Raw genomic sequence first — 14,587 nt, 5'->3', positions numbered from 1 at the left:
CGATAGTTATAAATGATTCGCGTGCATGTCTCAAAAACATCTCCAGTACATTAGCGACACTTTGATCGGCCATAAAAAGCATATGAAGTTTTAATCGGAAAAGATATTAATCGAGTCAGATATTATTGATCGCGCCAAGATCCTAGAATCTAATTTAGTCAAATCTAAGTCCAAATCAAATGGGGTCGAGGGCTCGATATTTATATATTTATATATCCAAACGTAATTGTTTTTTTTCTAAAATCCAATTTTGTCGCGTCAAGAATCACACCGTCCATATCTAACCTGGCCGAAACGGACGGCTTGAAATTAAAGCCCAAAAAAAAAAAAAGAAAAAAAAAGGAGAGATGTGATGTGAAAGGGGGTTGAGGGAGGGAGCCCGTGTCCCCAATCAAAACCGTCCATTACGAAACGTGGGGCCCGCATCGCGCTGACGTGTCGTTCATCGAGTGGCGCCTCACAGAATCTACCTGTTGTGGCCCCCACGGCGATCACTCCGAACATATATCTTCGCCGCCTCGATTTTCGGGAGGAATCATATTCACTGCACCGGGTGTACAGGTATATTTCATACACCGCACCTTTAAATTAAAATTTTAACCCTTTAGATATTAAATTTAAATACCTACATATTAAGAAATACAAGTTTTAGACGCCTATTTCATATAAATTAAATAATGGTTCTTTTTAGGCTATTTGATTTTCTAGGTTATTTGATACATGGACGATCAATTTTTAAACTATCTAATATTTTATGCGCAAACTTTTTAATATTATAAATTATATTTTATTAAATTAGAATTTAATTTATACGTCATCAAATACAAGACTTTTGGTGTGCAGATTATATAGCTCTCAATAACGAAAGCCGCATATTTTATTCATCATATTTAATATTTTATTTTAATATCTTAAAATTAAAATTTAATATTATAAATACGATCTTTAGTATTTTGAGAGTTTATTTATAAAATATTGCAAGTTTCGAAAGCTATTGAAAAACATTAAATAATTCGTAAAATTAGTTCTATACAAATAAAATTTATTGAATTTTATAGAGTATAATTGTCTAAAATCTAAATTAAGGGCAAAGATATTAATCCAAATAGTTTAAAAAAAAAAAAATTTAATAAATTTAGATTTTTAATATATTGCTAGAATAACAAGCACCTGCGTTAATCATTGAAATTATTATTTTTTTTCGATTTAAAACATTTTTATTTAACAGATAAAAGTTTTTTGAAAACTTCTAAGATTTAATTTAAGAAATCTTCAAGCATCATAAATCATATCTAATGATTGATCATTAAATTAGTTATTCAAATTATTAAACATAAGTTTGTAATACAGGGACCTCAATAATAATTCTATTAATAGCACATCAGCCTATCTCAATAAAATTTGAGATTATTATTTTTATAAGTTTACTGGAAAAAAATCTCTTTTTTTTAAAAAAAAATTAAACAAAAGAAAAAAATAAAAAATGGTGGAAAAAAATGTTGTTTAAAGGTACATGCAGCCCTTTCATTATTAATTAGTCCATCTAATTAGGTAAGCTTTTACCCCCAAAACAAAACCAAAAAAAAAAAAAAGAAAAAAAAATTTGAACCATTAATAACACTTCTCAAGAAAGAGAAAGCAAAATTTGTTGGAGAATCCTCTGCAAAAGCCAAAGTGAGTTTCCTTTTTTCTTTATTATTATTATTATTATTATTATTATTATTATTATTATTTTTGTTGCTTCTTCTTCTCATGATTTTTGGAAAACTTAGATGAGCTTCTCCTTTCATCTATCTCTCTTTTTTGTTTTAATTTTGCTTATTAACTTCTTTTTTTTCCCCCTCTCTCTCATATGGAAATTTGTTGTAGTGTTTATAATTGGAAACTTGTTACTTTTGTTGATTAAACTTAAACTTGGGGGGGGGGGAACAAAAAAAATAAATCTGAGATGGGTATCTTTCACTTCGATCGATTTGCTGTCAATGATCAAAAAAAGAAAAAGTTCTCTTTTTTTTTTTTTTTCAGTTTCATGAATTTTGAGAAATTATTCCCTTTGATGAATTTAGCATTACATGTGGATCAAACTTATGAAGAAAGAAAGATTGGAGGAGAAAAATCAAACTTTTGATGTTGAGAGCTTTGCTACTTCTTTGTGTCTGAAATTCTGAATACATGCAACACATTCTTTCATTTCCCACAGGATCATTCTCATTTGTTTCCACCAATTTCCAGGATCTTAGTTTAGCTAAAAACTCATTTATTTCATTTTTTTTAATTTAAAGCTGAAGCTATTATTATTCTTCTTCCAGTGTGTTTTTTTTTTTTTTTTTGGTTCATCCTTTCCCTTTCTACTAACTATAAGTCCCTTTCCTTAATTAATGATTTTTTCCCTTCAAAAGGGTAATCCATCTTTTTCATTAATCACCCATTTAAGAAGGGTCAGTAGTGTCATTTCAATGCATAAGAATATCCCCCCAGTTTTATCAAATTGGGATAGGCTCAAAATAATCCCTTCCTCCACTTCTAAGTTTTTTTTTTTTTTTTTTTTTTTTTTTTGACCTATTCTCCCTTACAAATCTCATGGCCACCAATGCCTAGATTATCACCACCTCCTACTTTTTCCCCCTCTATATATCCATGACATTTGTTGCTTCTAAATAAACTCTAATTGTAAGTTACCCCTCCTACCCTCTTTCCTTCTTATAACTTGTTGTTGTTGTTGTTGTTGTTGTTGTTGTACTACATGTTATCTTATAAACCTTTGTTGATACAAGTTTCAATTGAAGATCATTAAAAGAGGCTGCCTTTTGTGCTTCTTTTCGGACAGCTAGGAAGTGAATAGAAGGAAAAGGTTCGAATTCGGATGGAGGACATCGAGTTGAAGGGATGCGTGTATCGAATAAGGAAGTGCGCGTTCGACCTGCTGTCGATGGAGGAGGATTTGGTGGTCGACGACGACGACGACGGCGACGACGAGGGTTCGTGGGACTTGATCGGGAAAGAGTTCCAATTGAAGGCCGCTTTTCTGTATTGTGATCTAAGCAAGGTGATCTCTAGCGCGAAAGACGAGCGCAAGAAGGCTCTCGCCGATCTCGGAAACAAGCTTCTTTACTTGATGGAGGAGGTAGTAATGCTTATGCTTCTTTCCCTCCCCAATTCCTTGCTTACTTTTCTTGCATTTATAAAGAAAATAATAACTCCGAGATTACTCACTGTTGCATTATGAAAGTAGAAGGTGTGATTAGAAAGGATCTTGCGACAACAATCCACTGATTTTTCCTAATTTCACAACTCCAACACACATTTCATGCTTTTGCAGCTTTAGGCTAAATCTCTTTTTATCGACGCAAACATCCTTTGGCCCACGTCGTGGTTATATCGGTAAATATAAGAATTTTTGGCCCATGCATGATTTTTCTAGTGCAAGATTCGGAAACTTAAATAGGTTAATCAAAGCTACAGAGTCGGAAAAAAAATGATCATTTAGTTGTCGAGGCAAATTCTATGAGAATTATAGGTTTTTTGGCCATGTATATAGTTAACTAAAAAAAATTAGCCGTCGCAAAAATTCTTACCCAAATTAATAAACAAATATTACCATAGAATTATAGGAAAATTCTATGACTATTTGTTTTCCTCTTTTTTTAGAAAAATATTATCATTGTCATTATGATTCTTTTATCATAGATCTTCTTTCTGTAAACTAGTTTTTTTTTCTCCACAAACCACCAATTTTTCTAAGAATTCCAACCAAAAGGACAGGGTTCTAGAGAGACCTTTGTTGTTCCTTCTCCCTGTTGAGGTCATCTTGGAGCCGCGTGCGCGGACCTGCTTATAGCTTCTAAAATTCTCGTATTCAAAGCAGTTGTGCCCTATCAAAATCAATTAAGAATTCTTAATTGAGCTTAGCCTCGCAAAGTCAACTCGAAAATCTTGTTTGGCTTCGTAGAGTCCTGGTCAAAAAATTGTTATTTTCTTCGGAGCTTGAATTGTTTATGTTCGCCACTCGGGACGGTCAATTTGCAGGCAGCAAACCTAACTTAGGTCATCGATTAATTTAAGTCCGACAGTGAAGGTTTATTATAAATGTTTTTCTTAGACTTACTGTTTGACTAAGAACCGAATGCGTCGGTAGTCCCTCTTAACTTCACGTTAGTTTCTGATCTTTCAGTAAACTTCTCGCACAATGTCATCTTTATGCGAACCGTAAATTGTGATGTATATATGAAAATGGTTCTCAAAGTCGATGATTCTGATGATGTATGTATGTATATATATATATATACACCAGGCAAATTTACTGAAATGTTCTGAGAATGTTCAAATTTGTGCGAGTTTCCTTAGAAAACGCGTCTGACGATCTATGTTTTTTGCGTTAATATTATTGAATGGCAGTTAGATCGCGCGGTGAAGAGTCGAAGCATTTCTTTGACGCAGGTCTGCTACAGCGACACCGCGCATACTCTGCACGAAGTGATGGCTGCTCTGGTGCCCTCGAATTAGCCGAACTAATCCGTAATTTGGAATTAGTAAATTGCATTGTACTGATGTAGAATGAGAGGCAGCTTTTCAGAAACAAAATTCCGTTTTTTTTTTTTTTCTCTTTTTTTTTTCCTTTTTTTTTTTTTTTAATGGTTACTTCAAGCAATGTGAAGGTTGGTTCTCTGCGCGCTGTAAAGAAGTGAGCCGCACATCATATTATTATATATTATTATATATGTACAAATTAGCTTTTTATGAGATTAGATGCTGTGTAAATATTTATCATTCGGAAAAACTATCTTATTTGAAATTGTACACAATTTGCCTTTCACAGTTTTTACTGCTTTTGCTATCCTTCTTAAAAGTTAATGTTCATTATTATTAATTGTTTCCATCTCTTCTGCAATTAAATTAATTCATTCTCATATTTTGACAACCAAATTACGGACAAACCAAGTCACTACAAAAGATTAGAAAAGGGTTTCTTTTTTTTTTAACATAGTTTTTTGTCAGCTTCTTTTAAGTCTATTGAATATATAATCAGGTGCACCAAAAGTATTTAGAAGAGTAAGAAATTAGAGAAATGATCGAAACTTTATTCTTAGGCAACAGGAAAAAAAGAAAAAAAGAAAACAATTTATGACAGGAGAAGTTTATTTTTTGAAAAGTAATTTGGGAAAACAATTATCTAATTGACAAAATATTTCCCGCACTATTAGTTCTCAGAAAAAGCAATTTTGTTGCAGAGACATCTTCTTTTCATATTTCAAATTTTTTTTCCTGAAAATAAAATCTACGAAAGAATAATTCTATAAAAAAACTTTTTTCCTCGCAAAATAGTTCTACACAATTTTCCAAGAAGCCAAACACCCTGCTAAGCAACAATTAGTTTAGAAAGAAAAAAAAAAAAAAAAAAAAAAAAGGTTTTTAACCATGCTAGTTATCTCTCATTTAAGCCCCCTTTGTTTTTTACATGGAGAATCAAGAACATGAAGCTAGTAAGGAGACTCCTTGATGGGGGAAATTTTTTTTTAAAAAAAATATATATAAAAATCTCCTCAAAAGGCTAGAGCATATGGTGCAACTATTTTAAAATACAAAATTCTCAAAAAGAAAGAAAAAAATGAAGTGCAACAATTGCGAACTTAGAATGATGTTCTCACTCGTGCTGCTCATATATTTGCATGTAAGCTTCCGAAAGAGCCACCATTTGAGGGAGAGTCTCTGTTACATGGAGATCCTGCATCTCATACCTAAGATCCCAAAAAACAAGAGAAGGATTAAATACTAATACATAAAGTTGAGAAAGAGCTTCATGTTTCCAATCGCCATTCTTTAAAAAATTCTTTAAAAATCCGTTCACATCGTAGTGGCCACAACATTATTTTCATAGAATCTCTTATCATGTTCCAAAAAGTAGTTCATATAGCCACATATGCAGTGGCGTTTGCAGTTCAGATCATAAACGGCACCACATATGTCATATACGGATTGGACTACATATGCAACCCATATGCATTTTTTCTTTTTTGGAGGTGGGATTGAAATATAATGTTGAATGAAATTATTTGATTAACAAGTATATATATACATAATACATAACTTTAATTAATAACAATGTATATAAATAATACAATTATCTTTATATTAAGGGATAACTTCAAAATCCCCCGTGGTTTCGCACTTTCTCACTTTAGTACCCTGAGGTTTAAAGTGTATCAACTTGCCCCCCTCTGGTTTCGTTTTTCTCTTTTTATTATCAATTTTATTATTTTTTCTCTTAAATCAGTGATGAAATTAAAATTAAAGGATACTAAAGTAAATATTCGATAAATTTAGGTGGATATCTGAAGTTTTTTGTATATAATTTAGCAAAATATTAAGAAAAAAAGCTGCCGAAAAGATAAAAACAAAATCGCATGAGGGCAAATTGATACACTTTAAACCACATGGTACTAAAGTGAGAAAGTGCGAAACCACGATAGGGGTTTTTGAAGTTTTCCCTTATATTAATATAATCTAACTATTTCTCTTCTTATTTTAGTAGGTATTATTTATTCCTAATCTATTTATAAATATTGATATGAATAATTTTTAGTTAGATATTATTATACGACCTAGGCTGGTGTGCCTTTTGAAGTAAGACAGACTTCCAGCTACCAAGTTGTTTTCAATGCTAGAACTTCCGAATCAACAATCGGTTTCATTAGGCTTGATCTAGCGTATTTAAAAGACCTAGAAAATAAAGTTCATGATTTTTCAATATCATGTACATAATGATTGGAAGGGTCCAAAATCAATAAATTTTAATGGTCGTGCTGAGCCATTTGCAAGTTTAACGGTGTAAAACTATTCAAATCACGTCAAATTTTGATAAAAAATTCTTTATATCATATAAAACAAGATCAATATCTTGGATCTAAAATTTTAGTATTTCGTGAGTTATTCATTTTCAACTATTAATTTTTAGCCCTTTCGATCACAGAAAAAATGATATTGAAAAATCACTAAATTTCTTTTCTAGATGCTTTCAATACTCTAAATCAAGTCTAACGAAGCAAATTGTCAATTTGAAAATCCCAGCATCGAAAACACTTGCCACCGTCCTTCTAAAGGCACACAAGCCAGACTCTTATTATAGTAGATTTTTTTTTAAGTGTTGGTCTCTCAAATGATGTGAATGACAATTTATTGAAACAAATAATAATTTTTCATAAAAGTTTACATACAGCTTTTTAGAACATTTGACTTATTGTTTGGTTTTTTATGATTTTACATTGAAATTTTATTTATTTCTCTATTTAATAATTAAGAGTTTGGTATCATGTTAAATTAAATGAAACTACTGTATTTGTCCAAAAGATTAGGTTGTTAGAGAACATATTCAACAGTTGCAATAGCTATTCATTTAAGTTAAATAACAATGAGTAGAGAAGTGAGAAAGAAAACTTAAAATTGGCAAAGGGACATACCAAAGCTCTTCCGACTTCCGCTGCACAAAAACTCTGTAGCACCCTTCACTGGGTTTGCCATCATGAACAATATTTGCAATGAGATCATATTTTGAGCGCAGCTTCTCATTCTCCTTCGGCACAGGTAACGGGATATAATCCTTCAGTTCCAGATTCTTCACAGGAAAGTTAACTAGAAAAGGAAAATATATTTCAGAACTCAAGAAGCAGAAGAACAGTATAATTAATTGGGTAAATTGCCCGTTTTGTCCTCAAACTGTGAGTCAGGTGACAATTTGGTCATCACTTTAATTTGCTGCAATTTCTGATTCGAACATTCAGAGTTATTATAATCAAGTCGTTTAATCCAACTTAGTTGACTAAATATTAATGTGTTGCTAATGTAAAAGTGATGTAGCATTATTGTGATTGATGATACGTCCACAATTAAGATGCTATATCACTTTTACATCAATGATACGTCCACCTTTAGTCAACAAAATTAGTTTATGCAACTTGATTGCAATAATTTTGAAAGTTCGAGCTAGAAATTACAACAAATTAAAGTTTGAGGACCAAAGTGTCACTCACTCATAGGTTGAGGAACAAATGTGCAATTTACCCTAATTAATTCATGTGAAAAATAAAGAGCATAGCATACCGAGAGTAGGGTTCTTTTCGATGAAAAAATTATTTTTCGTAAATCGCCGCATGTGAAGGATGAGATACTTTGGTAGTTTGGTCACGCGGTACCGCATTCTCGCTATGCATGGCCGCACTACCTCTGTAACAGTCTCGCCATCAAACTTCTTCAATATATTGAAAAGTGGAACCTGACGAAGATAAGAACGAGATTTATTTTTAATGCCAACTTGCAACAAAAGAAGAGGATCTAGAAAAAAAAAAAAAGAAACTACGGAAATTGGAAACTCCGAACATGATACAGCGTAATACATAACATTTAAGAACAACATCACTACTGCCTTCTACTAACCTTCTAGAAAGGAATAATCTGCATATTTATTCAACAACATTCATATTTTCTATCCCAGTTGCAACAATGATACAGCAAATAAGATAAGCTGTAGATGGCCGTTTTACAGGCCTTATTTGCAAATAATAATTATATTTGAGTGAAATATCTGAAACTAAGAAGTTATAGTGATGCATATGTAAAATCTAAAACCAACTTTTAACTCCCTGAACTTTCTAAGTTAACACAGTTTTTTCAGTGCCTTCAATCCAGCTATTTTCGGGTTCTGATATTTCATTGTTGCTAAGATGAACAGAGACATTTAACAGATAAGGACAAATTAGATGCTAGTTATAAAGTGAATAACTACATAAAAACAGAATTAGAACGTACTCTGCGCAGCCTTAAAACAGTTTCAACATGAAAAATAGTGAAAAATCTTATTTGGAACATCCTGAACATACCTGAGGAATAATATTTTTCTCCATCGCATCTTTGAAAAGAGGGGGAGGAGGCAAGTCAAGGCCGAGCATCAAAAATGGCACTCTAGACACCTCTGTCACAACGTTCCCATTTGTTGCTCCACCCTCTGAAACAGCTCCATTGTTCTCCTCTTCACCATTCTCTTTCTTTTCCGGAAGAGGTCTTTTCTGGATTTCCTTGATAACTTCAAGTTCCCCCTGCCACAATCCTTCCATTATTTGTATGATACAGGACGACAGTGATCCAAAAAAAGAGTTTTTCACATATATGTCCTCACAAAATTTGAATCTTTCCTATTTGCCCTTCACAATCATTGTTGCTTACATAGACACCCTTGTACTTACTAAAGTACCCCTTAGAAACATTTTCCAACACTAAGCCAACTCTCTCCAATGAATTGGAGATGAAATTTTTTGCAAGAAAATGCTCTTTCAAGAGGTATATGAGGAAATTCAGATTTTATAGGAGTTAACTATGTAAATAGGAAATTTTGTAGGATATATACATAATAACCACAGGAAAAGAAAAAGTTGTGCAACTGAAACCTGAAAGCAGTCATGTATAATGCTCTTATTTTTCTTCTTCGAGCTCCTTAATTTTGCATGCAGTGTATTCAAAAGCCAGGACATGAACTCCACAGGATCAGATTGTACACCAATTTGAAACCTCTTATCACTTGCCTTCATAACTGCCTGCAGGAACTCATGTGGACTGACCTGAAGACAGACAGAGTTACGACCAAAAGAAATGAATCTGTTGCATATCTCGAGATGCCCATTTGGCAGCCAGGATTTGGATTGGACCCGTATAAAATGATAAAGCCAGGATTTGGATTGGACCCGTATAAAATGATAAAGCGATGTTGGTAAGAAGATATAGCAACTTGGAGGCAGTTGGAAGTGGCAAAAAACTGTTGTACCCACTGGACTGACCCCCACCTATTGTGATCCTTGACGCCTCCAAGTCAGCGAACCCTCTCTCCATCCAACATCAACCGCTCTTCTTATCCTATGTAATCCAAAACTTGGCACCAAATGTGCGTTATAGGTAGTTAACTAAGAGCTGGAAAAGCCAACCTGCCCCTTGAAGTTTCTTGCATGCCAAATCTTGCGAGTCAGTTCTCCAAAACGATGAACAAGGGGGGACTTGCTATGTTGATAGTTTTCAGGAATAAGAAAGAAGTTTCTCAAAGGAGCAACTCTCATCAAGGATTGAATTGTAACGTTGACAAAATCAGTCTCCTTAATGTTATTAAGACCAACCTGAAAATTTAAAAAAAAAGAACAAGAAAAAGAAAAGATTATTATTGAACGATCCTGGGATTGACATAAAGCACATTCTTCCTGGATGGTTTTGAAACAAATTAACTGTTCCAGGAGTTGAACTACTAAAAACACAACACAATCATACAGCAATACATATGTTAGTTCCAATTTCTACGTATTATTTTATGAGTAGCACAGCTGCAGAATTTATAATTTCTTCATGAGTTCCTACGAACTGCCATATAATCGGTACTTGTATGTGCTTCAAAAAGTAATGATCTCATGTCAACGCGAGTAGATAGACATATTGGTAAGGCTGTTTTTGCTTTCTAATTAAATAATCCATGTAGATAATCAAGATGACAGTCTAAACATAATAACCGAAAAAGAATTGTGATGCAATTACATTTATCGACAGCAAAGGTTAATGCTCAGCCTATCTTTCAACCGGTTGCCAAGTCATCAACTTTCATTAAATTGATAAGAAATTCAATTTGTGAGTGAACATTGTTAAAAAAATTCTTGGCACAATAAATAGAGACAAATTAGGGATTGTCATGAAGCCTATGAAACTAGTTGGTTAAGTAACTTTATTGCTGGTTGGTATACTCATTTGAAAACGATCAGCCATCAATAATCCCAAGACATGCAAGGGGTCTAGACAAAGACAAAAAAAGTACTAATAATAATTTTGGCTTTGAATTTTCCATCATTGATTGAAGGGGGTAAAAACACAGCAAGACCCAACAAATTCCATCCAGCATATATTACCACTATATGCTTTTTACTTCATAATCTGACCTTGAAGCAATGGACGACTATTTTCAGAAGCATACCATGGCATAGAATTATTGTTTACAAACTTTCACAAGTGTGCATAACCACAAGTATTGAGATTTTTCTCTGGAAACGACTTTAAGCTTCATTCTTTCTATGAGTATGTACGTGTGTGCAGTGAGAAATTTGCATGGAAATTTACCATTCCAGGGAGATAATTGGAGCCGTCAAGTGCTCTTGACCATTGCCTATTTTCATCAAGATGTAGAACTTGTTCTTTAGAGAATCTGCACATGAAAATAAAATAATTTAGTTAGCAGAATAGATTAAAAATTCTAATGTAAAATGGAAATGATGTATAAACGAGAGAGATAGCAGCAAAACACATGCAAATATATACAAACTAAAATTATATATGGTTCCAAACAGCCATTTAAAGGGGAAAGTAGTATACTCCTCATGCTACTATGACAAGCTTTGAGAGATTAACAATGCTCAAACCACAATTTTTTGAAATCATAATTTTAATATCATGAAGAAAAGTATTCATTTGAAAAAAAAGAAAAAGAAGAGTACTTAATATTAGAAGCGGATTTAGTAGATATAGAGACTTCATATAAAGGTTTCCTTGTAATAACAAATCCTGTAACTTTTCTATTTATTTCTGTCTAATGTCTAACATCCATTCATCTAATGAGAAGCAGAAGATTAAAATTTTTACAACCTTAATCTTTAAAAAAAAGTACTAAAAGCAGCATGCCCTACAAGAGAACGAGTTTTTTCTACTGCCTACTGAAAAAATTTGCCTCTTCAATATCAATGAAAAGCACATAAAGAAAGAATAACGACACTTTTGATCTTCTACCAACAGCTCATTTTTCCTTTTCCTTCCCAATTTTGCAAGAGGAAAAGAAACTAAACTTTGAGGTATCTACATATAAATTCGACAATATGGAAAAGTTCATCTCAATCCGGTTATATCAATGTAGATCTAAACCTAGAAATAGTAATATACTAGAAGGAATACATTAAACATGGACTTGAATATTTGACCAGCAAGGAATGCATGATATAGCTAATCATACAAGTAATACTGCTAAAGCATAAAGTAACCAGCTGCAATACCTTGGGTTTAGAACGTGTCGGATATCATCTAATGATGGATCATTAATCTCGTATCCATCAGGGAGACAATAGACTTTCTCAGTCTCGAGATTAATATAAACATGGTGGCCTGCTTCAAGGCTATGTGTATATGCATGAGACTTGAGACCTCTTCCTTGATAGTACTTCCCACAAACTAAGCATGCATATACATTCAAATTTGACAGGGAGATAGAGCAAAATTTCTCAAAATCAAAATCCAAGACCTACAAAAGAATGAACAAATCATATAAGACAGACCCGCAAGAGAACTTTCCAAGTAGCCCACAAACTATTTATCGACGATCCATTATTTCTATTTGTTGTATATTTCCAGGAATCAAATAGTGGCATTCAACAATAATATTAATAGATATAGATATAAATAATAACAGTCATGATAATAACAAAGATGGCGAAATGATGATTACTGAAATGCTCACCCACTGCACTCTATATAAGAGTTAAAACATGTTTTTTTTTTAAGAACATGCTAGTTCTCATAGTTCAAATCCTCTTCTTGACAGTAAAACCAAAAGACTACCAATCGATAAAAAAATTTGGAGGAACATGCCAAGCAAGCAGTAGATCCCTATTATTTGCATATTCCATGCAGGCAATCAAATAATGATAATATCTGCCTCACCACTCTGCATTATGTGTACCTTATGTCCTAAGTTCTAACGGGTTTGAAAGTATTGTGCACATGCAGGTTATCCCCTTTCACTATCTGTTAGTTGCCACTTTGAAAGTCTCAAATTCCAGTCCTCTGCAGCCATTCGTAGAATACAAGCTTCAAGCATGTTGATTCAACAATGCGAGGGAAGTACAAGAAGGCCATTACAAGCCCTAGGTATTTGACTGTGACGATGAAGATCGAGTATAAGAAAGTAGCTCTCATTTCCTTTGGTCAATATGCTTTCCTTCTATCGTCCTTAAATGGAAGTTATGATATATTGCATGCCATTACACGTTGCAAGCTTTAACATTAACATTATTAAATATGCAAGATATCAATGTTGAAGCAGTCTAAGAAGGCTAAGGCAGTTAGGCGGCCCAAAGAATAAATTCTACGCCACAACCCATTTCTGGGCTTGAGACTTTTCGATAGGCCCAAGAAATGGACCTGAATTCCACTAATACGTATAAAACAACCATTTTCCTCTAAAGCTAAGGGGGCGTTTGGTTTATCGTACTTGTAGTTCGGTTGAAAATCACATTTGATGATAGTAAAAATATTGGTCTTGCAAACAACAAGCCTAATGTAGGGAAATTCACCGTCTAGTTGTAAAGATGACTTCAGACTATTTCAAAGAGAATTTGTTTCTGAAAATTTAAGCAAATGATTAGCTACCGGATCTTCTCTGTCTTCATGATGGATGACAAAACTAATATCTCGATTATTAACGAATTTGATTTACGGAAACCCAATTAATCCAAACGCCCCCTAAGTCACTATAAAACAGTGTGTGAATATTTTTAGGCTCAACACATTCCATGTTGTTTATTGGAAAAAGATATGAGCAGCTCTCTTCGCAGATTAGCTTGATAGAAGCTCCAGACGAGTAAACCCAACATGTCTGAAGCATTTCTAGCTGTAGAGAGAGAGAGAGAGAGAGAAAGAGAGAGTATAACCTGGCGATTAACAGTGTCTAGGTAAGGGCAATCCCTCCGCACCTCCACATGCCTCTGCCTCCTCGCCGGCGCCACCCGCGGCTCATCATCTTCCTCTTCCTCTTCGTCTTCCTCCTCCTCATCAGCTCGACCTCTATCCTCCTCCTCCTCCTCATCCTCCTCCTCCNGAAAGAGAGAGTATAACCTGGCGATTAACAGTGTCTAGGTAAGGGCAATCCCTCCGCACCTCCACATGCCTCTGCCTCCTCGCCGGCGCCACCCGCTCCTCGCGCTGCATCTGATCCTCTTCGTGGAGGATCGGCCCATCCGACGCGAAGATCCGCTCCTCCTCCTCCTCATCCTCCTCCTCCTCCCCCCTCCGCCGACCATTCGGCTCCCTCTCCCTCTCCTCTCCCTCTTCTTCATCCTCATCATCCTTATAATCCGCCAGCCCTAGAAGCGACCCCCCGTTCCCCTTCTCCGCCCCCTCCCCTCCTCCTCCGCCTCCGTCGCCGGAGATCCGCCGCCTCTTCGGCTCCGATGCGAGAGGCGATTCATCCTCTTCAGGGGAGGACTCCTCCTCCGGCTTCCTCTTCCTCGGGGCCTCCTCCATAGCTGGGGTGAGCGAGATCACTTCGCCGAAACCCTAGCTTCGAGTGGTTTTGGGAGAAAAGAGAGAGAGAGGGAAGGGGAAGAGGAGTGAGACGAGGAAAGAGAGAGTACGAGTTGGAACGTGGATTAGGCCGAGCTGGGCTAAATTCGTGTTGGGCTAAATTCGTGTTGGCTTATTCATTGAACGAGCCAAATACGAGCCAAATCATTAAAAAATATCGAGCTAAAATATTTAGCTCCATATTTTAGTCCTATTACAAAACGAAAAGTTAAAAAATATTAGACTC

At 34.7% G+C, this 14,587-nt stretch overlaps 2 protein-coding genes across 4 annotated transcripts; one reads left to right on the top strand and one right to left on the bottom strand.

Annotated features, from left to right (window-relative positions):
- LOC109714929 (photosynthetic NDH subunit of lumenal location 3, chloroplastic-like) lies at window positions 1,538–4,797 on the top strand. Of its 3 annotated transcripts, none has more exons than XM_020239681.1 (3): window positions 1,538–1,674; window positions 2,828–3,124; window positions 4,396–4,797. In XM_020239681.1, the coding sequence occupies exons 2-3, from the start codon at window positions 2,864–2,866 to the stop codon at window positions 4,501–4,503; spliced, it is 369 nt and encodes a 122-aa protein (XP_020095270.1). In that variant the 5' UTR covers window positions 1,538–1,674; window positions 2,828–2,863; the 3' UTR covers window positions 4,504–4,797. The 3 variants fall into 3 exon arrangements, with proteins under 3 accessions (XP_020095270.1, XP_020095272.1, XP_020095271.1); XM_020239683.1 differs by having other exon boundaries at window positions 1,555–1,674; window positions 2,832–3,124; XM_020239682.1 differs by lacking the exon at window positions 1,538–1,674 and adding an exon at window positions 2,637–2,670.
- LOC109714818 (U4/U6.U5 tri-snRNP-associated protein 2-like) lies at window positions 5,393–14,301 on the bottom strand. Its single transcript, XM_020239525.1, has 10 exons — window positions 13,936–14,301; window positions 13,710–13,871; window positions 12,057–12,301; window positions 11,134–11,218; window positions 9,966–10,151; window positions 9,435–9,605; window positions 8,871–9,086; window positions 8,095–8,266; window positions 7,455–7,626; window positions 5,393–5,735 (listed from the first exon to the last, which is right to left on the bottom strand). The coding sequence occupies exons 1-10, from the start codon at window positions 14,299–14,301 to the stop codon at window positions 5,642–5,644; spliced, it is 1,869 nt and encodes a 622-aa protein (XP_020095114.1). The 3' UTR covers window positions 5,393–5,641.

This window comes from Ananas comosus, linkage group 9 (assembly GCF_001540865.1).
Source record: "Ananas comosus cultivar F153 linkage group 9, ASM154086v1, whole genome shotgun sequence".
Lineage (NCBI taxonomy): Eukaryota > Viridiplantae > Streptophyta > Magnoliopsida > Poales > Bromeliaceae > Ananas > Ananas comosus.
The sequence above is the reverse complement of the archived record's forward strand: the minus strand, read 5'-3'. Positions and strand labels throughout refer to the sequence as shown.